General features: G+C 37.7%; 1 protein-coding gene across 2 annotated transcripts; it reads right to left on the reverse strand.

The window, feature by feature from the left end:
- On the reverse strand, nucleotides 1–27634 carry LOC149787375 (uncharacterized protein KIAA1143 homolog). 2 transcript variants are annotated; one of them, XM_089977957.1, is made up of 3 exons: nucleotides 26984–27634; nucleotides 20356–20512; nucleotides 1–384 (listed from the first exon to the last, which is right to left on the reverse strand). In XM_089977957.1, exons 1-3 carry the CDS (start codon nucleotides 27002–27004, stop codon nucleotides 164–166), a joined length of 399 nt encoding a protein of 132 aa, XP_089834083.1. In that variant the 5' UTR covers nucleotides 27005–27634; the 3' UTR covers nucleotides 1–163. The 2 variants fall into 2 exon arrangements, with proteins under 2 accessions (XP_089834083.1, XP_089834082.1); XM_089977956.1 differs by lacking the exon at nucleotides 26984–27634 and adding an exon at nucleotides 25769–25931.
- Between the last annotated feature and the right edge of the window lie 19 nt (nucleotides 27635–27653).

Below are 27653 nucleotides of genomic sequence, written 5' to 3' on the forward strand. Positions count from 1 at the left end.
TGTCCTTTGTATGGCATTTTTAATATCATTTTCACACATAAAAATTCTACACACAATAGATCAATTCATCCTTCTTTCTACAAAAACATTTCTTTTATGGAATTCTGTGCATGTGCAAAGCCTTCAACATATAGTTTCATCCAAAGAAGGCAAATTATCTACATCATGTCTCATCATCATCTGTATCATCATCATCATCACCATCATCTTCATTAAAAGACAAAAGTTTGGAATTTTTCACTTTCTTTGTCTCTGATGTCTCCAAAGTTTTCTTCTTTTCTTCCTTTTGTTTTTTAATTGTAGTGACATGCATGTCAGATTCCTGGTCACTACAGCGTTTGACTGGTTTATGGAACAGAATCTTCCCATCAACAGGAGGTTCATCTGCATTAAAGAAGAGCTTTGTTAAATACCCACATAGTCACACACAGAAAGTTTCTAGAATTTCCTAGAGTCTCCATCATTTTTCATGCTTTCTTAGAACTTCTGCAAGGAAGAACACTGTGTGTGTGATTAGGATTTTTAATGTAGCTTTAACAATTTTTCAGTCATATCGCTATGATGTCTTCACTGTGACAGTTAATAGTGATGTCTAGCATTGGGCATCATGCCACATGATGTCCCACACAGTCACATTAACCTGACACCAGGCCAACCAGTCCTAACACTAACCTCTTAATGCTGAGCACCTATCAAGGCAGCTGTTACTAAAAAATTTTATAACTCGTTGGTATGACTCAGCTGGGGTTTGAATCTGCAACCTCTGCATCCAAGGTAGGATGCTCTAACCACTAGTCCAGTGGAGTAGTCCACAAGGAAGAACACACATACACATCATTATCACGAAGGCCTTAAGAGTGACATTGAATATGAGCTTTTAAAACAATATTTAATAAACACCGTACATGGGTAGCTGTAGGTTAAAGTACCATCCCAAAGACTACCTTACACAAATTTTGATACAATTATACATATAAACAAAAAAGTGAATGCATGTTTTGATTTGTATTATTGAGTTCTAAGTTTTAAACGAAGCTTAATACTACTGTGGAAAAGTAAATTTAAAAGGGAGATAATAAATAAGAGAGAACATTCATATTATACCTCCAGTACATTAGTTGTCATCTATATCAATATTCAACTTATTATTCACTTTTTCTTGTAATAAAAGTGCATTAATCACTGAAAGAGATCAACAAAAACTGGAGACAATCTATCATACATCTTATATGATAATATATCTCTTATATTTTGCACATTAAAATAGCAAGCAAACAAACCTGAAAATTTTTATATCAATTCAACCTTCATAAGCTTCCCCTCTAAGACTGAATTTCTCCCAACTGCAGTTTTCATAGGCTGTACTATTTTCTAATTTATTCGTAGTTGATCTTTCTTTTTATAATTCCATGACTGCTACTTTATTGTGAATTTGTAATATGTACTTTTTGCCTAAGAATAAAATCAAATGTAAAATGATTATATTATATCTACTAATGTAGAAGGCATATGGATTTATTTTCATACAAGAACAATGAAGTAGAATTATTTGAAAAAATTTAAAACCATTTATGATAAGAATCTTTTGTAATCTCATGTACAAATAGATATTTTGTTCCCACTCGAATCAGTCATCTAACGTGAGATCCATCTATCTTGTGCCTTTGGATGTAATTATTCATTAAAAAAAAAAGTGATAAATACTTCGACACTCTCCTTTTGTCAAGTAGTTGTAGCATAAATGGCACAGTTGGTCTTTTGTTTCTAATTTTTGTACCCTCAAATATTTTTAATAGCACATATATTACCCTCATAAAGTAAACCATTTATTCTTGATAAAAAATAATTATAACTAATAAAATGATGGTTCCAAATGAAAATGAAAATTTGAGTCTTAAGGATATAATTGGAAACATAAATATTTTAACCGCCAAGTATACATTATATTCTTGATACAATCTGTTTGGAACCATAATGGCAGACATCATTCTTCTAGGAAGTACCATTTCAGTGGATAGTCTCTTTTCGTAAACCATTGATCAACTATATTCAGGAAAATATACAATTTGCATGAAAGCAGAGACTAGATATTACGTTATTACAGATTTTGCTTTAAATGCAATTATGTAGGTCATAAATATATGGGACAATGCTATGTTGTGGAATTTGCTGAGATGCTGTAAGGTCAAGGTTGTATTCAGAGTTTACTGATTTTTGTGAAAATATAAAGAAAAAAAACAAAACAACAAAACAGGAAAGCAAATACTATTTAACCAATGCCTAACTTTACACCAAGTATTTAGACAAATAATAGTCTTACATTTGCAATCCTATCATTGGACTGTTGTAACAAACCTATAAAGTGAGGGGTTACATTAAGAAACCCCTCTTTCTAAAAACAGAAGCAGCAGGGAAGTTCTACAGACCAGACCCCCAGACCAAAATAAACCTTCCTACGAGAACTTTCTCCGTAGAAGCCTCAGATTTCAAAAATAAAGCTTCCTGCGAGAATTAATTTGCGTAAATTCGTCACCGATTGCAATTTTTGTGTGCAAAAATCATTGATTTTGGACAGCAATTTTAGGGGCGGGTAGGAGAAATTTATTCCGTCGATGAAGTTTGCGAAGTTTGGCTGCTGATCCTAATTTTACCTCGCATTAAAACAATATATTTGAAAATAATATGAGTCCGAAAGCTAGTACAGTTGGAGAGCCTCATTCTGCTAGATTAGCGCGAGAGCAATTAGCGGCATTAAAGAAGCTTATCCCGACAAAACAATTATTTAAGAGAAATGTTCGTGGTTACGAAGATGTGCAACATGGAATTGCCGAGGAATCATCGAAATGGTTGAAGCCAGTTACCGGAACAATCGAGCAAGTTGTATTTGGTGACGAAAAAGATCCAGATACCAGGAAAAAGGGAATTTTTCCCATGTTGAAAGGTATTGAGGAACAATCACGAACATTACTCGATCGATTAGCAATAGCAGCAGCAGCACAAGGGCAACAACCTGCAATTGATTCTGGAGCAAGTAATGGAAAACCTGGAAGAGGAAAACCTGTAATGATAAAAGGGAAGTTTAGTATCGAGAATTTAAGAGAAAATTTCACCGATGAGGGATGGGAAATAATATCACGACCGCTCTCGACACTGTATACCATAGATCAAATTGGTCAATTTGCGGAAGATATATTTAGTATTCGAAATGAATATTTGACTGCAATAGGAAAAAAAAGATACGGAACTCGTGATAATTGGTACAACATGATATATAAAGTTTACTCGGGAAAAACACATGTGAGTATGGTAACGGATCCGCGTTACAGGAGATTTTTAGAAGCAGCAAAAGACACACAAAGATATAATAAGCAAGTAGCAGAAGAAAGAAAACAACAGGAGAAGGAAGAAAAAGCTAAAACACGAAGAAGAAAAGTAATACCACAGGAAGAGGATATTCAACCACAGGAAGAAGATATTCAACCACAAGAATTAGGAGCTAGACCAAAAGAAAGAATTCCACCTCAGAAAAAGGAGAGAAAATCAAAAAAGAAAAAAGATCAGAGTGATCAGGAATCAGTAACTCAACCAAGCGAATATAAACCATCTGTGGGTAGTAGTTCGTTTGCAATTGATCCTAACATATCCGCTGATAATTATTTGAAAAAGAACTTGTTGCATTTACTCAGTAACTATGATTCAAAAATTCAGATGGCTGCGGATGATTCTCCGGAAAATAAAAGATTTTTTTTGAATAAGGATATTGCCGATAAAGTCAAAGAAATTGATTGGATGGCGATAATTTATTTTGGTGGTTCAGGAAAACCAATAAAATATTATGATGAAAATTTTGCAAAATTTGTATTGGATGTTAATAAATATAAAGCAATGAAGAGAAGTACAATTTTGTCACCTACATTGGCGAGTGACACGTTAATCCCCATAATCCCCCTTCCTTTTACCTCCCTTCAGAACAATTACCTAAGAGTGATAGTTCTTCTTCCTCCTCTTTTGATCTTTACCATCCCTCCCTTTCTCCTACAATATATCCAAGGGGGAGTCCTGCAGAGCGCCCCATTTGGCGCCCCCCCCCCCTCCAGAACCAACATCGACAAACTATAAACCACAGGAACTTTCACCCAAAGAAAGACGGGATATCCCGAGAGATGAGCACCCTGCTGCTAGAAGCCGCGATCCTCAACAATTACCATATTCGCCAATGACGTCGCCACCGACGTCGTCAGGGACATCACCAGGGTCATCTTCAACGCCGTCAGACGAAGTATTCCGCGTAACGCCATTGCAATCTCCAGAACCAAAAACAGGAAGCGGATATACCGTTTGCCCTGACAGCGTTGTCAACGATGTATCTCGCCTTGAGGTATTAATCGGAGGAAAACGAGCCGGAAATAACTCTCGCGAAGTAATCAACGAAGCCTCAGATATTTGTCAGCGGTTATTCCGCGGTGGCATCATTAATTCTCACATTTACAAGGAACTTGTCGATGAGCTCATCGATTAAAACAACACAATTGAAATAACATGATTGTTCACAAACATCAGCGCAGACCCAAACAGGTCCGCATAGTAAACTCTAGATTGCCCGTGTACAAATATATCCACGGCAATGGATTCGGTGATATCATTGGAAGTCTCGTTACGCGAGTAATACCTAAAATCGGACCCACGATCAAACAATTCGCGTCAAAAGCAATAGGAAAAATCGGCGAGACTGCCATTTCTGGTATCGGTAATTTGGCCAGTAAAGGCTTCAATGCTGTCAAAAGTAAAATATTAAATTTAGTGCGCAAAAAACAACCCGTCAAATTACCCATCACCAGAGAAATGCCACCCGAAGTCAGTAAAGCCATAAACGACGCAGCAAATAAAAAAATAAATGATCTCGCAAAGGAAATTGCAAATACAAATCTCGCAAATGAAGTTGCAAATACAAGCTTCATTTCAGGCAGCGGTCTTCGTTTTAGATGATATTCTTAATAATAAATGTTCGCACAAGTGTCAAATGAAGTGTTCGACATGGACGAGCCTGTAGGCAGAGACACATCCGTGCGAGATTTCCAGTATTTCTCATACGATGCGGTTGAACCAAATACGCCTAATCGCTTGGAAATTCAAGTCCACGATACAACAAGATATTTTCTTCCATCCGAGGCATATATCGAAGTTACCGGGGAAATTGTTAAAGCGGATGGTACCAATTATGGGCCAGATTTTAGAGTCGGATTCGTCAATAACGGTATTATGGCATTATTCAAGAGCGCCACTTACATGATCGATGGAAGAGAGATTGAGTCAATTACTAATGATATTGACTTAGCAACAACGATAATAGGCCTAGCTAGATACTCGGATGATTTTACTAGATCAGCTGGCCCTAGTATGATGTTTGCCAAGGATAATACTAATCGTCCCGAAAGTAGGCCGTTCATTATCAGACAACCCAACGATCGCGCCAATCCTGCTGTTCCCGCTGCTATCGAAGATATGATCATTAAACCTTATCCTGATTATAATCTCGGATTTGCCACGCGAAAGTCTATGCTATCACCAGTTAACAGAAGATTCGCTTGTGCTATCCCGTTATCCCATATATTCGGATTTTGCAGACATTTCAGGAAAATTATCTACGGAGCAAAACACACCGTAACATTTATCAGAAAGGAAAGTAGCAACGATGCTATCTGGCGAGAAGGTGCCGTCGATTACGCTACTGGCGTGATAGGTCCCAATGATGCCGCGAATAATAACGGCATAGTAAGATTACTAAAATTTACCTTGTGGATGCCAGCGATAACCCCGTCAATAATCGAAGAAGAAAAATTATTGTCATTTATGAACCAAGGCGGTAAATCTGTCATGTCATGGCTGACAACAACAACAGATTCCACAACTACCAATATTAATGGTGATTTTACCTGGCGTATTGCATCGCAGCAAGGTACCTCCGCACCCAGGCATATCTTTATCGCGTTTTTGCGTACTGATAGATATCATCAATTATACAGTCATATGATATTTGATCGCATTGGAGCGACAAATGTATCACTGAGAGTAAATGGCCAGCAAGAACCATCGGAGGAAATATCAATTGATTTTGAAAATCATTCGACGGCTCGTGCGTATCATCGCTTGTTAAGTTTCATGGGTCGCGATCAAAATATCGATACGGGATTGCAAATATCGCAGCTAGATTTTAATACTCATTATCCTATCTATTACTTTTCCTTGGAGCATCTCGACCTGGTAAAACAATCCGTCGTTGATATCCATTTCAAAGCCAGAATTAACACAGCTGGACTTAATCACAAAGTGATCGCGGTAATTCTCAGCGATAGAACAATGATCTTGGAAGGCATCAGCGGCAGAATGAGAGTCATCGATGCTCCCGTCGAAAGAATGTGACAAATTCTAAATTTAGATTAAGCGATTATTAATATGCCATACGAACACGTCAGTGTAACTCTGACCCCAGGTCAGATGAAAAAACTCCAAACAGCGATATCAAAGCGATGCGGTATGAAATTAACACTGAAAAACGATCAGATTCACGGTGGACCTAACAAACTGTCGCTAACTAGAGGTCAACGTGAACGATTTACCAAGGCCAAATCAGCAAATTCTGGCGTTCATGTGAATCTCTCAATAGGCGCAATCAGAGATATGGTCAAAACAGGCGGATTTCTTCCTTTTCTCCCTTTGATAAAAATGGCCCTTCCGATTATTGGAAAGACATTAGGATTAGGCGCGCTCTCGGGCATAGGTTCCAAATTAGGAGAAAAAGTGATGGGAGGGAGATACGGTAAAAAAAAGGGGAACGGCCTTTATCTAAGACGCCCCCCATACGGATCCGGTCTAAGATTAGCACGGCCTATTCAAATTTAGATTTACTTAGCGAAGCAAAGAAAAAAAAAAAAAAATTTTTCAGAGGTGTATTTATGCGAGATCAACTACCAAACAAACCAAACCCTACCGAGACGGGAATAATTAATCTCGATAAAAATACCGGCCCTGGCACGCACTGGGTTGCATACGCGATTAATCCTCGCGAAGTTATTTACTTTGATTCGTATGGATTAGCACCGCCAAATGAATTTATCAACTATGTGTCTTCGCTGAAACTTCCGGTTTGGTATTCGACACTTCCAACGCAGACATTAGCGGATCCACCAATATGCGGCCCTGAATCAATTAATGTTCTTGACGCAATTTCAAAATCATCCGGTCCGTATCACAAAATTGTATTTGAATACGCCGTAGATAAATATCATGGTTGATATTTACGGTAGATTTATCTACAGGAAGGAAAAAGCAGAAGTGACTGACGTCGATCTATCAAAGTTCGCAACCAAGAGCGATATTAACAATCTTCTATCGCTGTCAGAGGTGGACCCTGGCGAAGTTGCTGTTTTTCAAAATACCGAAGGGCGATTACACACCAGCAATGTCAAAATAACTGATATAATCAAGCGAGACGAATATAATGATCATATCAGTCAATTTACTCGTCAATCGGAGATGGTATTAAAATCTATTGCTGATATTACCGATATTATCGCGGTATTACCACTAAAGGCCAATATCGCGGATGTGGAAAAATCCGACAAAGAGCTATCAGCGGCGATGCTTCTAAAGGCTGATAAAGCATTACACGACGATCTTCAGGACAGAGTGACAAAAAGATTTACCAAGCTAACTAACGATCTTAAAAAACTAGACGATACATCAAAAAATCTCAGTAAAAAACTCGACGAGGATATAAAAAAATTCATCGAAACCTCTTCAACTACACACAGCGATCTTACCGAGAAAACAAAGAAAATAAACGAAGAAATCGCCCAAATCAACAGAGAGATTGAATCGGCACGTGCATTAATATTTCAAAAAGCCGATAGAACATCACATAACGATCTCAGCGAGAAAGTAAAATCCATCAACGAGGAAATTACCAAAATAAATACCGCGATGGGTCAAAAAGCCGATAGAACATCACATAATGATCTTACCGAGAAAACAAAGAAAATAAACGAAGATATCGCACAAATCAACAAAGATATTGAATCGGCACGTGCATTAATATTTCAAAAAGCCGATAGAACATCACATAACGACCTCAGCGAGAAAACAAGAAAAATTGACGAGGATATTACTAAAATCAGCGTAGATATTGATGTGATGCGTGAATTAGTAAGTCAAAAAATTGATAAAACATCACACGACGAGAAAACAAAATCCATCAACGATGATATTAACGCGGTACGCCAAATCGTAAACGAAAAAGTTGATAAAACATCACACGACGAGAAAACAAAATCCATCAGCGATGATATTAACGCAGTGCGCCAAATCGTAAACGAAAAAACCGATAAAACATCACATAACGACCTCAGCGAGAAAACAAGAAAAATCGACGAGGATATTACTAAAATTAACGATGAAATTAAAGTGGTACGCGCATTAGTGAATGAAAAAGTCGACGGATTCATTTACCTCGGTGAAATATCAAAATTGAGCGGGGATCTTATCAATGCGACTAAAAAAATTGACGAAATCAACACAAAAATATCACCGTTGGATATTCCAAAATTAGAGCGTATTTCGATACCAGCGGAGGTAGAAACAAAAAATCTTCCCTGTTATGTACCATTTGTGCTGAAGACACAAAATATTACCTGGACACCCGATAATGATTCTTTTAACTTTACCGCGCCAATTCAGGGTGTATATCGAGTATATCTTATTACGGGGTCAGCAAAATTTAACGTGACGGTCGATCATCATGAAATTTATGAATACTATCCTGGATTTTTCGTTATTTCCATGGATAAAAATAACACTGAAACTTTTAAACTAACGCCACCGGATAGAACCAACATGGGACCAGTGTATTATTTTATAATTTTCGAATATTTATCTGATTGGGACATAACTGGCAACCACGAGCCGGTCAAAGTTGCCGAGATAGAGAATCCCCAACCAATTGGCTAGATAAATAACTAATAAATGACCGCATCGGATTACCGTTATAATCAGGCGCGATCATGGCAGGATTCACTAAAAAAACTTCTCGACGAGTATCAAACAAAAATAAAGAAATACCAGCGTAGATTAGTTATCATTGACGTCGCCGTGTACGCAGTATCCGCGGTAGTCGCTGGTGCTGGAATAATTTTATCCGCGGTAACAACGATAGCGCCAATCGTTGCAACGATAATAATCTCGTCAACAACGACAATCGCAGGTGTTCTCAATATCGTAGCGAAAAAGATATCCTCGTGCACGAGTGAGAAATTATCGTTGTACAAGAATAAACTATCCAAGGTCAACGACGCGTATTCGAGATTATCATCGCTGCTTTCGGAGAGTCTCAACGATGGCGTTATCTCCGATCTAGAATTTTCGGCAATGATCAGTATTTACTCGGAGATTGAACAAATGAATATTAATAATGTCCGAACTAGCTCAGATCGTGACAAACACGACACCGCCGACAACAACGTTAATATCGTTAAGCTCAACCAAACCTGAATTTAGCATCAATTTTCCAACACCAATCAGCGTCAAAGAAATTGCGTTAACACAATTGCGTGTCTACAACAGTTGGCCTAATGTTAGATCGACGTCATTCGGTAAATTATTGTCAAATAATTCACTTGTTTTTGCCAACAAAAACAAACCCGATGGAACGCCTGATTGGATCGTCGTTGGCATACCAACAGGCAGTTACGAAATTGATCAGCTGGATAAGGAATTTACCACCAGAATATCAAATATAACCGGCGATGCTACTCCGGGAATAAAAATATCTGCGCACGAGCCAACACTATCATCGATGATAGAAGTGAAATCACCTTACATGGTAGATATTTACCAATCATCGATTAGGACCATATTAGGTTGGCCTGAAATCGCACCTCTAGCAAAACCAAAAAAATCAGATTTTATTATTCCAGGTTGGTACGAGGAAGCTCCTCCAGAACTACCGGAACCAAAAAAAGAAGATTTTACCACCGACGAAGGATGGTATGGAGATATCAAACACAAACCTCTGATCGATAGCGCCATCAACCTCATGAATAACCACAAAATTAACCTGGTAATATTCGCTTTTACTTTTATTAACGAAAGAATTCTCTCGTGGTTGCCTCTTCCTAAAATTCCCCCCGGTGTGAAAATCTTCGACGCTACCCACATTTACAGGATAATAGCCCCCATAGATGGTATCTTGGTAAGAAGAACCCTCGACGAATTTATTCAAGATCATACAATACAATTAAATTTATTGCGGGAATCCTTTCATGAATGCATCTTAAATAAATCAGGCTCATGTAGCGAAATTATCAAACGCGTGAAGATTTTAAATCAACTCGCGAATGATGTTGAATATTACCATGGTATGTTTATTCAGGCGATAGTCGACGATATATCAATTGCCGATTATGTTCTTCCTATTAGTAAATTCGAGTTGATCAGAAATTCAGGAGAAAAACAAAAATTCATGAGAGTATTTGGATTAACCGAGGAAACGCTACCAAATTTCAAATTTCCCGATTATGACGTTGATAAAATGAGAAAATCCGTCACTGATACCATCGATGATTTATTTCCGAAGTTACATGCCGCGTGGACTAAAAAAATACAATCAGAATCGATTCTCAAACACGATAATGATCCCGCCGGGCAAGGTCGGCATATCTCGCCAGGTATCGTTAATATAACGGAAGTTATCGCGATTTATCTTCACGCGGATGTTGTCGAAGGCAGCTACAATGTTGATTCGTCAGAGTCAAATCAAGCGCAGCAGGGTTTTATCTTGTATTCGTTTTCACCTAGCGCCTCTCCTGGTTATTTGATAATAAAAGAGCCAGTGAATCCGTTTTACCTAAGATGTCATAATCGATTATTGTCAAGGATAAATTTCAAACTAACGGACCAGAATGGAAATTTACTTGATATCCGCGGGGAAACTGTTAGTATCAATCTGCTGGTGAAATCGTAAATCCGTCCGCCAGGGAAAACAGGCCAAAAAAAATAAATAAAATCCAGGGAATTTTTTAAAATTAATATATTTTTTTAATTTTTGTTTTTTTTGTTGTTTGCGGAAATATTCAGGAGGATATTTCCTTGGCCTTGTTCTCATCGACAAGCTTTTTCAGTTGTCTGATGCGCGAGCTTGTAATTTTTCTTGATTCATATTCGTCGGATAAAATCAATCTAGCTTTTTCAACCAGCGTCGATAATTTAACAAAATCCTCAATTTGATCATCGCTGACTGTAGCTAACGATTGATACATCGCAATTTGGATTTTCTTTATTAATTTGTATTCGGATGGTAGCGTGTATTTATATTCAAGTTTCCCCTGAACAATCGTCTCGAATTCGGATCGAATTTTATTCGTGTCCAACTCCGAGGGAAGATTTATTTTTTTCCTTAGATCATCGATGGCTTCGATGATGTTATTTATGTTTTTTTCATTCATGTTATATTAATTCTGTAATATTTAATTATTCTTCGTCGCTTTCCGAATCGAATATTATTGGTATATAGGAGAATTTGATCCATTCACCGAGATTGTAGGAAAACGTCGCATTGATTTTTCCTTCTGCCGCAAATTTCACCGAGCGTGAATTAATTTCATAATATTTTGCAGCGGCGCTCATCGATTCGAATATCATCTCCTCGCCCGTTTCCTGATTTATCGATTTGACGGCCTTGGCGTATTTAGGGTGTCGCCCAGTATTACCAAAGATGCAATTTACACTTTGAGATACAGCGCGTAGATTGGAAAGTTTATTGTTAAGTTTATTTCCATCGATATGATCAATGACCAAATTATTCTTGATGAGTCCGCGGAAACACTCGAATACAAACCGATGAAGGGCGTAATTTGTGGATCTTCTCTTTCCACCATTACTGAAGTTACATATCAAATAACCCGAATTGCCAACTCTACCAACATGTTTCTTCGTTCTGATATGTCTGACGGTACCATCGGATGATGCCTCGTAACCCTCGATCGTAGGATGAGATCTATACTCGTGTGTGATTTTCATTGCAGGAATCGTCGATTTCATTTCCATATACAATATTCCATTTGTTTAAATCATAATTTGCCTTGAATCGATTAATATAATCTTCTTCGCATGTTATCACCGAGGAAGATTTCTTTTTGTAATATCTGAGCAATTCCCGATAATTTTTCCCTCCACAGGATAAACACAATCGAGTCTTTCCTCGCGTGCCAACTTGACAAACTAAACACCGCTGTGGTCCTTTACTGCCTCGTCGAATCGCATATATGTGAGCACCACAATAATCGCCTCTGCAGGATTTGTCGCATGATTTTGTTGATCCGATTGGTATCCATTTGCATTGCATTATATAATTTAAACATTTGTCTAAAATATAATAATGGATACATTTGATCTTGATGAGGCAGAATATATCATTCCTGAGGTCGATCGCGCCAAGAGAGAATTCCTTGATGATGGAGCGATTCACACTTGGTCGACATGGAAAACTAACTCCGTTGATGCCACGATGAACCTAGAGCGGGCCAAGAATATAATCGAGCACATAAAATTCGAACACAAGGAAGAGCGATTTATCTTTGGGATAAAATTCATCGCACAAATGCCTGACGACACTTGGATTATTCGCGATAAACGAGATCCAATACGTGGCGGTAAGAAAAACGTCGTTCTTGATAAAAATTCGAAGCCAGGATTATTATTGGGAATCGATGGTCCTTATTATGCTAGGGCATATCCATCTAGCGCTGTTGTTTATGGAATTTATCGGTTGAATAATAATCCGGATGTGAAAAATCTACCTGCGATGAAAGAATCACCGATGATAAACTGCGTGGCTGAGCGTGTTATCGAGCACATGAAAAACGCTCGTCGCGGATCCGGATTGACACAGTTGAGGTTGAATAAAATTAACTCATGGGCGAAGACTGTTGTTGATGGCGCATCGATTGACGATGTTGCTGTGTTGAGCAAGAAACTTAAATTTCCTATCACGGTGAAAACGCTATCAGGAGAAATATTATATTCGTCGCCGTATAGATCTCGAGGAGTACCAATCGAGATTGTTGATCATAATTCACATGCGTGGTCGCAGTCGGTAATGATATTCCCGCGAGATCGTGTTGTTAAATTTTATCCTGTTGATGGTGCAAAGGACAATTCCGATGCAATGTTCCGATATATCAAAATATTAGCCGCGTCTGATCCGATATCAGTTTGGTTATTCTCGAGCGAAGAAAGGTATGATCAATTTATCTTGCCACGCGGAGATATTTACCGTGATGAAAAATTGCATGAATCGATGAAAAATATCGCGGTGAAATATTCGTCAAATCCTGATCAGTTACTGACAAATTGTTTTACGGTTCCGTCTGTTGCTGCTCACGCTGCCAGAGAAAGAAATTCGTGGAAACCTACAAGGAACGAATTTCTCACTGATATTCAACTTAGCTGTATCGAATACGGCCATGGCGGATTGTGGAATACCAAGTATTATTTCGAAGACATGATATCCGTTGATATGAGCGCGTGCTATCCTGGAAGTTTCCTAGGATACGGCGATTGTGCGGATTATTTTGCTAAATTTGGCCATCCCACCAGCGAGATGACGAGAGTGGCAATTAACGGACCGTTGCCAGATTTTGTTATGACCGGATTCGCTTATGTTACTTCATTCGAGTTTGCTGAAAATTTACATAAAATTTGTTATATTTGGTTCGGTCGGCATTTCTCTCAACGCAGATGGGTCCCTATAGTGTTATTGAGATATATGCTAGATTCGTCAATGTTAATATCGTTGACGGTTAGCGAGGCAATTATATCATACAGGAAACAAACTGAAGTGTGGCTACCGACGGATTGTGAAAACGCGAAAGATATCGGAAGAAAAATAATTGGTAAATTTACTCAAGGAGGATCCGTTGATCATAAACACCGACACGCTAGATTGTTTATCAACGATGCCGAGATGGACTTTATTATCGCCGATACAGTGTCGCGAGGAATATTCTGCAACAGAGAAAATATTATCATTGACGGAGAAAAATTGGGTACCGTAATTAGCTATCTCGACGGAGAATCAGCGCAGTATACGCATTTGAGGTCTTCGATGCTCGCTTATGTGAGCATAAATTTACTGTCGATGATAAATAAATTTTCTGATATCGCGGTAAGGGTCGCAACGGACTCGTTTTATATCGATAAGAAATATCAGTATAGGCTAGAAAATTTAATCGCTGATGGTTCTTGGGGCACTTGGAGGATAAAAAACGAAGATATCCTAGATTACTGTGAGGACGCCGATGTCGAAGATTGCGATAAATTTCATCGAGATAAATTTGAGGAAATATCGACGGCTGCATCCGCATTTGACCCGATTTCGCGTAACAAATTTGTCTACATGAATGGTCCTGGCGGTAGCGGTAAAACAACGCGAGCGATAAATTTATTTGCGAAATCTGATATGATAGTGTTGACTCCAACTCACAGATTAGCGCGAGAAATAAGGCAACGCGGCGTTGATTCTTGCACGTATCACAGTTATTTCAAATACAGCGGTGGATTATGGGATTCGGCTCGCATGGGAAATAAATATATCAACAGAATTATAATATTTGATGAAATTTGCACAGTAAATTTAGTTGTATTAAAATCTTTCCTGATCTGGCTGGAGGAGAAAAATACAGCCGTGATAATGTGCGGAGATCATGGCCAACCTGATCCGATTGATGGTGAATCTCCTCACGAATGGCTCAGGAACTTTGTTGACTATTATGAGGAAATCGACGCCGATTATAGATCCGATGATATTTTACTGACTGAATTTAAGAAAATAATTCGATTACAACCGAATAAAATTCAATGTGATGTGATGAGAAGAATAATCGACGAGACTCCGATGGATATTTTTCTTAATTTGTGGCGTCCCGATCATCTGATTGTTGCTAGTAGGAAAATTGTTCGTGATGTTATTCAGGAAATGTTATTCAAGCTGCATTGCGAGAAATTTCCAACATTGCAGGTGCCGTTGTGTTACAGGCCCGCTGATACCAGAAAACAAAATATCAGTGTTACTTTACCATGTGGAGAGGAAAAGATCTTAGTCTTGAATGATATTATTCTCGTTGATATTAATCTTGTCAATGACGCGATAAACGCAGAAAGATCACCATGGAAACTAGGCTACGCAACAACGATACATTCATCGCAGGGATTAACCGTGGATGGCCAAGTTTGGATCATCGATGATAGAATTTCCTGGTCAAATTTAGTTTATTTAGCCGTGTCGAGGGTAAGAAAATTATCTCAGTTAGGTAGAATTCGGTTTCACATTAATGACGCTGGCGGTAGTTGAGTATCTTTCGGTATTATTTGTAATTCCTCCTTGGTAAATCCGCGTTGTGGCGCTAGCGAATCTAGGAAATAAATTGCTGGTCTTCCCGATGATCTTGTTACGGCTGATATTTTGTGTGTTGTTACGCTCCAATTTGGATCAGTTGCTCTTTTTCTTCCTCCTTCAGCCTCGCCTTCCTTATATAAGTACCTGACCGTGACGTTGCCTAGCACAGGCGAAATTGTGGAATCTCGCTTTAGGGGTATCTTCGTTCTTGTAATTGCAATTGCGGGTTTCATTGCTATTGTTCTCGTTGTCTCGTTATTTAGTGCGTTAATCACATGAGGCAATCTTGATACCCAATCATGAGATCGATTATCTTGAATAAATTCACGCGCGTACTGATATCCGAATAATCTTTCCGCGAGAGTTTTATTGAATCTCTCAACGATAGCTTGATTGTGATGAACACCTACAATACCGCGACGGATTTTAACATTATTCTTTTTCATCAATGAAGTAACCGCACCAAGAAATTCTCGTCCTGGATCAACCTGAAGAAGCTTCGGCCATGTTAATGGAGATCGTGAATAAATTTCGCTAAACGCCTTAGCGATCTCCGTTGCTGTTTTATTCGATAACGGTTCTGCTTCCTTGTATCTGCTAGCAATATCAACAACCGTCAACACATACTTGTATGTGACTCCGTCGACGGTATCGTAAGGAAGAAACATTAAATCAGCCTGATGGACTTCATTAGGGACGCTGACAGAGAAACTCGCATACGGTATTCTCTTAGGCGGAGGAAGATAAATTTGCCAGACTGCCTGTTTCGATAACCACGATTCAGCGGTGGATTGTTTTACTTTTGCTGCCTTGGCGAGTTTGGCAATTGCTGATTTTCCTCGCCAGAATCCTCGCGGAGAATAATATATTTGCTCCATTATTATTTACCAGCGCCGAGTACTAATTTACCTTTCATCGCACCTTTTATCAACCAAGTTGCCAATTTTTCTTTGAAACTTTTGTCAGGAATCGCGTTTAGTGCGTGAATTAGCCTAATATCAGCGAGATGTCTTTGTTGTAAATCCCCGCTACGATACGCAAGATCGTGATAGTAACACGCGTTATCGATGGCGTTTACTGGATCTTCGCCGGGATTTGGTTGATTATTATCGTTGAGTCTTATATCGAGCCTTGTGCCGGGTCCGCAGTAATTGTATCCTGGCAGATGCTTTTCTCCGGGATATTTCGCCCAAGGCAACCCGGGTAGATTTTTCATGGAGGCGGTAATGTCTCCTCCGGTTCTTCTATTTTTTTTTTTACAAATTTGAATTTGCGTGTCTTACAAACTTCGCATTCTCCTGCAATTGCGTTTCTGTTGTTGCGTGTGACGATTTCGGTTGGATTTATCGTAGCTGTGCGCGTGCGACACTTAACACAATATAGATCCATAATATTCTAGTAACATGAATGTAATTGATTTTTCGGCCACGAAGAAACGTGAGCAGGTGAAACACAACGCGGCGTTACCAAATTCGATAAGGATGATAATTATTGGCCCGTCTGGTTCTGGAAAGACGCAATTGTTGCTAAATTTGATAATGCGATGGCTAAAATGGGATAAATTGTATTTGGTTGCGCCATCCGTTGATGATCAGCGTTGTTATCAAGTGCTAAAGGAATTTAGCGACAATACCGACGAAGGCACAATCGAATTTATCACAGACATCAATGAAACCCCATCCGTGGAAAATTTAGACGGCGATGTTAATAATCTTGTTGTTTTCGATGATGTTATGCTGGATAAGCAAACTAATCCGGCTAGGATATTCTCGCGTGGCCGACACAAGAATACCGATGTGATTTACGTGACGCAGCGATATACGCAAATTCCAAAGGTAATTAGGGACAATTGTAATATCTTATCGGTGTTCAATGGCGTCGATACTCACACGTTGAGAAATATTCATCAGACTTGGTGCAACGGCGATATGGACATAAACAAATTTAAAAATTTCTTCAGCCGCGCCCAGGCAACACCGCATGGTTTCATCACGATTAATCTTCATGATCCGCGTAGTAGATATCGAATCGGTCTTGATCAAATTTATTCATAAATTTGCAGCCAAATCCTTTGTGCAAAAACGACACCAGAATAAATTTCCCCCCCCCCTTTTTTTACTTGTCTAGAATCATTGAATTTGCACACAAAAAATTGCAGTCGGGAGTGAATTTACGCAAATTAATTCTCGTAGGAAGGCTTATTTTTGAAATCCGAGGCTTCTACGGGAAATGTTCTCGTAGGAAGGCTTATTTGGTCTGGAACCACTGGTCTGTACAACTTCCCTGCTGCTAACAGATGCACTTGCATGTTGGCCGAGTCGATTTGGTTGAAAAAAGGTTTAGTTCATTCATATACTGGCTTTAATTCTTCAGTGTGTTGTCACGGTAAAGTTTTATCGGCAACCAAAAAATTAAGATGAACAGTATGATCTGAAAGACGTGCATTTTCTGTCATGTATATGGTACTGGGGTTGTTTCAAATAAGTTTAGAAATCTTTTCAAATGCCATTTTCATAATGAACTTTCCGAAAGTAAAAAGAAAAAAAATTCTTGATTAAAGGTAGTTGATTAAGCAATTGTACTAGCTTGCAATTAAAATACAGTAATCTAGTTACTCAGTTAAAATTCATTACAATGTATACCTTCTGTTGTTCTCGTTTTAAGTCATATTGCCAAGATACACTGAATATGAATATGACAATTTTTAAACATGCACCCAATTTGTTTATAATAAAGATAGAACTCTGAAAATTTTCTATTTGAAAAAAGTTTTGCTTAAAACCAATATTAAATGCAGATATGCATACTGGGAAATAGATGGCATAATTCAAATAAGAGAATGAAAATAACAACACACACCCCCTATATATACAGAGATCTCGGAAACGCTTAACTACGCGTATTTGGACACCAATTTTTTATTTGGGACGCATAAAGTCACTGAGGCGGGAGTCCTCCGTATGCATGTAATAGGTGTACGGCAAAATTCAAAGACTTGCCAGTCCTGCTTCAGTCACCTGCTTTGTGGGAAAATGTGTTGATCAATTAGCTGTACTGATATTTACAACGACAGAATTCAATGACTGAAAGACCCCTTGATGTACATACATGTTGCCATTTTATAAGAGTACATAAAAAAGAACATGATGCAATAGCTGGGCGGCACGTTCAAAGGCTCTGAGTGGCGGCCGGGTGGGAAAATGTGCTGATATTTACAGTGATTGAATTCAGAGGCAGAATGACCCAGAGATGTACATGTGGTCATTATAAAAGTACATCAAATAAACAACTTTAGCTTTCGTTATTGTGTTCATTTCTGAATGTAGCGGAATAAGCAGTGCATGTGACCTCAGAATCAAGACATGTTGAAACTTAGACAAAATGCCATTCACAAGTGGGTGACAAGTCACCTAAAAATGTAAACGTTGCCTTCTTCTGTTAGGAAAGTAAAAACAACTTTGCCCTGTGATTATTTACGAGGTACATTGACTGACCATAACATATTTTTTAAAATGCCCCTCGCCTTAGCATGGTTAGTTCTAGTGTTGTAGCGAAATGTATTCATCAAGACATCAGTAGCTAGGCCTAGTTTTGATATGCATTACATTGACAAACAAACTCTTGCCCATTCACAAGCATATGTTTTGATAGCTGATTGACCATTAACCCTTTTCCGAGTAAGATAGCAACTATCAATTTCCTGCATGATATCCTTCGATGATAAAACAAACAAACAAACATGTGTTTTAAGATCAGAATCGGTGATCTGGATATATATTAACTGCCTCTTGTATACTATTTCATCACAAAATTAGTTTGAAACTGTAAGTGAACCAGTAGGCCTAACGGGAAATAATGGCGGACTTCGTTAAGTCCAGTTTATTAGATTGTCTGTTTTCATAAATCATCGGCCAAATATTTTCAGAAAAATATATAAATCATTGAAAGCAAAGCCAAGGTATTATTTTATTAAAGATTTAACTTTAAAATGCAAATTATGTAGGTCAGAAACGTATGGGACAATGCTATGTTGTGGAATTTGCGAGATGCGCTTTAAGGTCTAAGCTGTTTTCCGACTTGACACGTATTTGCAAAAATACGGGAAAAACAGCAAATCAGATACTATTTAACCATTGCCTAAAATTACTACAAGAATGTAGACAAATAAATAAACCATCAATTTGCGATCCTGTCAATGGACTGTTGTAATGAAGCTATATTAAAGTGAGTGATTACATTACGAAAACCTCTCCATCTAAAAATAGATGCACTCATGTCTCTGTTGATTGTAGGAAAGAAGGGACTGCAACTTTTGATGGTGGGACTCCTATTTTTACCAAAATGGGAGTCCTGGACTCCTAGTTTTAAAATCCTAGCGAGACCTCTGGGACTGTTCATACTAATTATGGTTTCCTCTTTAAAAAGAAGTGCTATCTGCATATAGTAAAATCAACATTGTGTAAGTTTTCGAAGATAACTTACAAAAGCTGCGTTCATACAATTCTACAAAAACAATAGTTCGATTGTCCGCTTTCAAGTTATATGAGACAGGTAAGAAGTATGATGCTAACACAAGCCTCTTGTTTTAAGACTCGGCAAATATAGCATTTATGTGGAATTCTTATGAAAGGTGGAAATCAATGATATTTGTGTGGTCTTTTCTATAAACTTTTTTGATGTATTTTACCAAATTTTACTCCTGATGCATTGATTATTTCTCATTCATTTCACTAAACAAGTCATGCTTTGCCTACATTTTTTAGATATCACTGGTATTAGCAAGAGTATAATGAATGGTATATTACATACCCACCCCATGTTTAACAGTCTTCTGTGTAGGTTTTTTGTGAATTTTGGAATTTGTTTAATAGTGTGCTGCCCTGAATTTAAGTCATAAAAAGCACTGCAACCTGAATCCTCTGTGTTTTTCGTCTGAGAATCTATCTTTTTCTGAATGGCTTCAGCTTCTTCTGCTGTCAAGTCTCCTTTCTTAAGAGTGACAACAACTGGCTTTTCATCATCTTGTTCTTCACAATCATCATCACTGTCAAACTGCAGTTCTTGCCTCTACAAAAAAAACAATCATATGATCTTGAATACTATACAATTCCTCTGATTTCAAATTAAAAGAAAAACAAAGGTCAACTAACAAACTTCATTTTTTTAAAAATATTCCTTTTTTCCCAGGTATGGTCTTGTTTAATTATTTTTCTTCCTATAACTCAAATTGTTAATCTACAAGAACTTCTGTTGTTGTTGTTGTTGTTCTAGGGTTTAACGCCATTTTTCAGCACAAGATAGGCTATACATGGTGGCCAGTATAACTGGTGGAGGAAGAACCCTGGAAAACCCAGGGAAGAACCACTGACCCACGAGAAGCTACTGGCAGGCTTTCCCTTGTACCCATGCTAGCTGAGCCTTGGACTCTAACCCACGCAGACAGAGGCAAGATGGCAGTGATCTGGAATGGTGAGCACTTTAGACCACTCGGCCTCTCTGGGCCACCAAGAACTTTTGTAAATTTACTACAAGGCGAGTAATAAAGTCAATTTTTCTACTAACGAATTCTCTGCAATATTTTCACCAAATAATATCTTTTGTTGTACAAGTTTTAGATAATGGATGTATTTTACAGGCAGCACCAATCTCCCAACCACCTTGTAGAGGACTAAAAGTCTGTCTAGTAGACACATACCTGTACTGGCATTAGGTCCTCTAACATCCCAGTTACCTGGCCAGCACATCTTTATTTACAATCACTGCCAGCCATTTAATGATGTACCTTTTCTAGTCAGACTAAATCAAAGGCCACTGAAACTGGTTTTATAAAAATCTTCAATTAAAAGTCAATTATAACTTCCAAACTCCTGCACTTTATTCAATATCAAAAATAGACACTAGCATATGTGCACATGACCTACAACCTCTCATCACAGTAGAGTGAAAGGTGTCTGTACCAAGCTAAACCTCTCATTCCAAAATTTTCAATAGGCCATATGTACTTGCTTATAATTTAAATTGCAAACAAACCTGCAGATCTGAGTCCATGTTGTTGGTTCTACTGATTACTCCTAACAAATTGCACAGATAGAGATCTACCTTTGCATAATGCACTGGCATATCTGGGTCTGTGCAGTTTGCAGTTGGACTCTTCTTATAAGAAAGTACATACAGTATTCATTCAGATACCCCATAAAGTAAATTAAGCTATATGCAGGTAAATGTCAGCCTTACCATTCTGAGCAAAGTTAAATCGTTTAAATTTAGTGCTTTTTACTAATGCATTCTGAAATGACCCTATGCTGATATTGAGTGACCACTTGATATAACAGTGTTTAACCTATAGTGCTGCTACTGAGTGTCTATCTGAGGTGGTAGTGTTTAACCTACAGTGCTGCTACTGAGTAAGCACTTGATGTGGCTATGTTTAACCTACAGTGCTGCTACTGAGTGACCACTTGATACAGTGTTTAACCTACAGTGCTGCTACTGAGTGACCACTTGACATGGCAGTGTTTAACCTACAGTGCTGCTACTGAGTGACCACTTGATGTGGCTGTGTTTAACCTACAGTGCTACTACTGAGTAACCACTTGACATGGCAGTGTTTAACCTACAGTGCTGCTACTGAGTGACCACTTGACATGGCAGTGTTTAACCTACAGTGTTGCTACTGAGTGACCACTTGACATGGCAGTGTTTAACCTACAGTGCTGCTACTGAGTGACCACTTGATGTACCTGTGTTTAACCTACAGTGCTGCTGAGTGACCACTTGATATGGCAGTGTTTAACCTACAGTTCTGCAACTGAGTGACCACTTGATGTGGCGGTGTTTAACCTACAGTATTGCTACTGAGTGACCACAACAAAATTAAAGAAAATAAAAAGAGCAAGCAGATTAACTCTTGTGTACATGGGGGTTCAAAGGATTAACTCTTGTGTACATGGGGGTTCAAAATGATTAACTCTTGTGTACATGGGGGTTCAAAAGGATTAACTCTTGTGTTCATGTGGGTTCAAAAGGATTAACTCTTGTGAACATGGGGGTACAAAAGGATTAACTCCGAAACTTATGAAAATTTGTGAATTATTAGAAACTTGTCTAAGACAATGAACTACATCACTACTTTTATATGAACAAAATATTTAAAAAATCGCCCATACAAATATGGATACAGTAAAAGTAAAGAAACTCCTATTTGGTTTGAAATTAAAACATCATGACAGTGTTAAGATCCCTGGAGGATTTAACTGAAAGTGTGATCGACATACCAAAGATGTAGCACCCACAAGCAGCATCTATGACCTGTTGTTTATATGATAATTACTTGAGACTGATACATACCTTCTGCGTGGCAAACAATTCTGGTTAAAAATTAAATGTTATCAATCCCAAGGTCAGCTTGTCAAATATTTTGTTGATTTCAAGGTGAAATGGTTAAAGTAAGGTGTTCACAAATCCTCCACTTATAAGTATAAATGAATTATTACAGTCATTATTGTTTACGTAGTTGAAGAGATGAGTCTGCTGTTACAGCTATGCACAAGTAAAGGAAACATGATGAGGTTTCTAGCTCTAATACAGAGATTTACAAATTTTATAACAGTCAGCTTGACCACTGCATATCAGCTAAAAGATTTAACTGTTTTTGCTCTTCCAAGTGTACAAGCGTTCTAACCCTTCATAATTTACATATTAATATACAGGTATTATTTACAGATCATGATATATTTTTATTTATTGGCATATGATTTTAAGGTGCCACCAAAGATAAAAGGCAAACAAAAGTTACAAAAAAAAACATCATGTGATTTCATTCAAATATTCCATAATTTATTTGTTCTAATGATTTTTTTCCCCACTCGTGTTCGGATACTATGTTTGGGGCAAGCTCATATTTCCAAAGGGAAAGTTAAATTTTCTAGTTGGCCTGCCCTGGGCAACTGACTTTTATAAAATGCATAAATGCCTGCACTGGAGCCTGCATTCAGAATCAATATACAGTAAAGTTTTTAGTCATGGCTGCCAGTGGATGCTACCAGTAATTTCCACAAATAAAGGCAGAGAACAACAAACAATCAGTATAACACTGAAGCAGCAACAGGGAGCATCACCTGAGAGCGCTGACAATCAATATTAAGATTTTCTCAAAATGGCTACCTCATTAGCCCTGGTAATTTCTCCACTTTTTGATGTAAAGAGCCAACGTTATTACATCAGAATGTATTAATGGTTGAAAAGTAATCAATGGCAACAATATGATAGAATTCAAAAACACAAGAAAACTTAATTTTATGAAAAATCTGATACTTATACCAAGGAATCATATTTTACAGACGTGTTGTCATTTTTTAAACTATATGCGTTAAAAAAATTGGTACAACTTTTGGAGTGTAATGTATTTCGAGATTAGACTCGGGCTTGAAGGGAAATACTGACACTAGTGATAGTTATAATGATATACATGTGATTGTGATCACCTAAAATAACAATCAGATCATCTCATGATCTGTTCCTGGTTCAATTCTTATCTAGAGACATTGGTATTTAAATTTAAACTTACATTGTAAGTATAGGTGAAAAAGGTAAAATTTAAACTTTAAATTTAAACCAAAGAAAATCAATTTATTTCATTTCTTGTGGATATTAATCTGAATGAATATTTCATTATAAAGAACAGAAAATCGATCTGTATCATTTCTGTTTAAAAGAATGAAAATAACAAGCTCAAAATAAAAATTTCTTGAGAACTAACTCAGTGACAGTTCCTTTTCTCTCTCTCCCATTTTACAATTTAACAAACCGCTCCGGTGGCCTAGTGGTTAGAGCATCCACCTCAGATGCAGAGGTTGTGGGTTCGATCCCCAGCCAAGTCATACCAAAGACTTACAAAATGGTACTAACAGCTGCCTTGCTTGGCACTCAGCATTAAGAGGTGAGTGTTAGGACTGGTCGGCCTGGTGTTGGATAATGTGACGGGGTGGGACATCATGCTACATGCCTGCGGCATGATGCCCCAGTGCTAGACATCACTATAAACTGCCACACTGCAGACATGGTAGCAATATGAATGAAAAATTGTTAAAGCTACGCTAAAAATCCAAATCACACTCACACACACGTACAATTTAACACTACTTATGAACTTTACAAAAGTGCTCAAAACTGGTCAGAATTATTAAGAAAATATCTCAAATATGGGGTATCCAAAATTTAATGTGGCAACATCCACAATTTACAACATAGAAAAGCTGACTTTCTCATACGACAAATTTGTGTAAACCTGTACAATATGAAAAGCTGAGTCAGGAATTTATATCTTATCATAAAGAAATTCTAAAATGGCAATTGCTACATAACCCTCTCTAAGAAATATGCAAATTTCAGCATGAAATATGGTAAAGTCAAGAATCTGCATAAAGTGACTAAAGACCAATGTTAACAATGGATAACAGTACATGTGTTTAAATGCTATCTGTCAGTTTATTTGAAACGATATAATAAAAATCTGTTCATTTTTTTAAATTCTGCAATACAAATTCTGCATAAAACATTTTACTGATGAGTAACGTATGATTTCAACATGTGTATGATTCAAGAATATAATATTTCATGCAAACATGGGTGGAGGGCACCCGATGTAAAGGCAAACAAAGGTTTCTGATACCTGGAACATGAATAAGTCTATTTACTCTTATAGCTGAATGTTCACAAAACATTTGTGATTTAACCGTATGAAAGAAATGTGCAAAATTCTGCTTGAAATAACACGAGGTCATTGATAGGATAACCAAAAGTCCCCTGGACTTCACTACATGATTTGGTCATGATTTTGCAAACTCTGACCCAAGGCTAGTCCTACAATGTAAGACAGCACATGTTTTTGTTTTAGTTATCACCACCACCACCCCCAGAACAAAAATATCGGGTAATGTGTCTTACGTTGTAGGACTAGTGATTAGTCCTACATGTAAGACATAGCACATGTTGATTTTGTTTAGGTGCTAAACATAAATATCAGCGTCAGGTCTAACAAGTAGGCCTAGACTAGTGATGCGTCTTATGTTGTAGGGCTAACCCAAGGCCAATATTAAAAATGAACGACGGTGCATGTGTTTGAATGCTCTCTGTGCATTTATTTGAAAAGATGTTATGAAGATTAGTTTATTTTTTAATTCTGCACACTCGAATTATGCAGAAAACATTCCATTTTTATTTATTCTATCATTCTCAAAAAGCCCTTCCCTGCTGCAAACGGAAGATGAAAGGTTTGAGATGAAGGATGATTATATCCGAATTCCTGTTCCTGATGAAATGTACCTTTGTCTCTGTTGTTGGACCTTCCTTATAACCCACTTTTTCCTTGAATTTCTTTATAAAGGATGGTTCATCTTGCGTAAAAGTTACATTTCTTCTAGACATGATTATTGTTTAAAATACCTCTTTGGTGAAGACTCATCATCGTCAAGAACGGCTACCAGGTTAACTTCCTGTTATGTTTATAGGGGCGCTATACATAGATCATGAGCTTCTGAGAAAGTGGTGGGTGTAAGGTGAAGTTGTTTACATGTACAACATGCACAATGGAGAGAATATTGGCATACCTCTATATTACTTTCATGAACTGTTGCTGAAATTTCATTGGATATTGTACTTGAAGAGATTGTAAATGATATAAGCACACGGCTAACTAAATGACTGCTCCCTTGTGCCAAAAAAAAAAAAAAAAAAAAATCAGGCTGAATTAGCAGTTATTAAAATATGGAAAATGAATTTTACCAGACTAGACAAAAACAGCTTCTGAAAGTGCAATGAATGAATTACCAAATACATAAAATGTAAAAAAAAAGTTATCGGCTCTTTTTTGTACAATTTACCTCTGAAGTCCAAAGGGAAAATGACCAAGCACCTTTCCATTTTTTTTTTTGAAAGATGCACATTTGAAGTAAGGCCAAGCTGTATACTCTATAACCCATATTACACCCATCAATCATATAACAAAATAAAGGGAATTAAAGCTTCTTTGAATAATACCTAAGATATAAAAGGTCCTTTTTAAATAGCCAGTGTAACCAGTGAGGACACCAGGGGAAATTCGTTTTCTTTAAAATTCTATAAAAAAAATACGAAACTGGTGAGGGCCACCTAACTCATATTTGCCGCATACTTTTAAGAAAATTCTTAAAGACTTCGCAATATATCTTTATCTTCTGTTTCTTTTAAACTAATTACACATTTAATTTGAATGGTAAATGTAACGACTTAATTTGTACTGGCAAATTTTTAAATGCACTACAAAATATACACGCTCTCTAACGGCGCTATAATTTATGTTACAAAATTCGGTCAATAGAAAGGTAAGAAAAAAGCCACTAATACATAATTTGCAGAAGTATTATAATGAAAAATATAGGATACAGAAATATACATGCATTCAGTATCCTGTCAAGTGATACGCATACATATATTTTCACTAGACGAACAACTATATCTCTTTTTTTTTTTTTCTTTCTCTGACATTACTGACAACATTACCAGTAATGTAAGTTGGAACATGGCGGGGTCTATTTGTTGGTCTGTTATTTTTGCATCATGTTGTTCGTCCTTCGAGTCTGAAGATGCTCATGGCATCGCTAACTGGTTCAGTTTCTGTGAGTACATACAGGACTTATCAAGTCAAGCAGTACTCTGAACTATGTGTTGCAAATTTGACTGGAGATGCCGCTTGGATTTGCTTGATAAACAGAGGAACGTTCAGTTTTTCTGTGATTTAAGCTACTCACGCTTTTTGCCTCTGCAGTTCTCCTCAGCGCAGAGTTCTTAGCTTCGCTATGAACGAGTCTCGATTCTTAGCTGCGATGTTGTCGCCGGGGTACTAGCATCAGTACTAGCTCGATCCTGTGCGAGATCTTCCCCAGCACAGGGTCAATTTTGAAGCTAGTCCAACATTAATTTCCAAATATGAAAAATGGTGTACACCCCAACATAAATGTCCAAATATGAAAAATGGGGTGGCAAGGGTCAGAGGAAACTCGAAAAATGTTGGAGCTTTTCAAGGATAACTACTGAATGAAGTGCTTCTTATAACCACCCTGTAATCGTTTTCCCTCCTCCAGGTTACTGTAGACTTTTTTGGTAGTCGCTCTTCTGATATCCCAATGATGTGGCATGCCCATCTCAAATGTGATTTCACCAGCAGAGTGTG

This window comes from Sinohyriopsis cumingii, chromosome 12 (genome assembly GCF_028554795.1).
Source record: "Sinohyriopsis cumingii isolate HCF-2022 chromosome 12, ASM2855479v2, whole genome shotgun sequence".
Classification (NCBI taxonomy): domain Eukaryota; kingdom Metazoa; phylum Mollusca; class Bivalvia; order Unionida; family Unionidae; genus Sinohyriopsis; species Sinohyriopsis cumingii.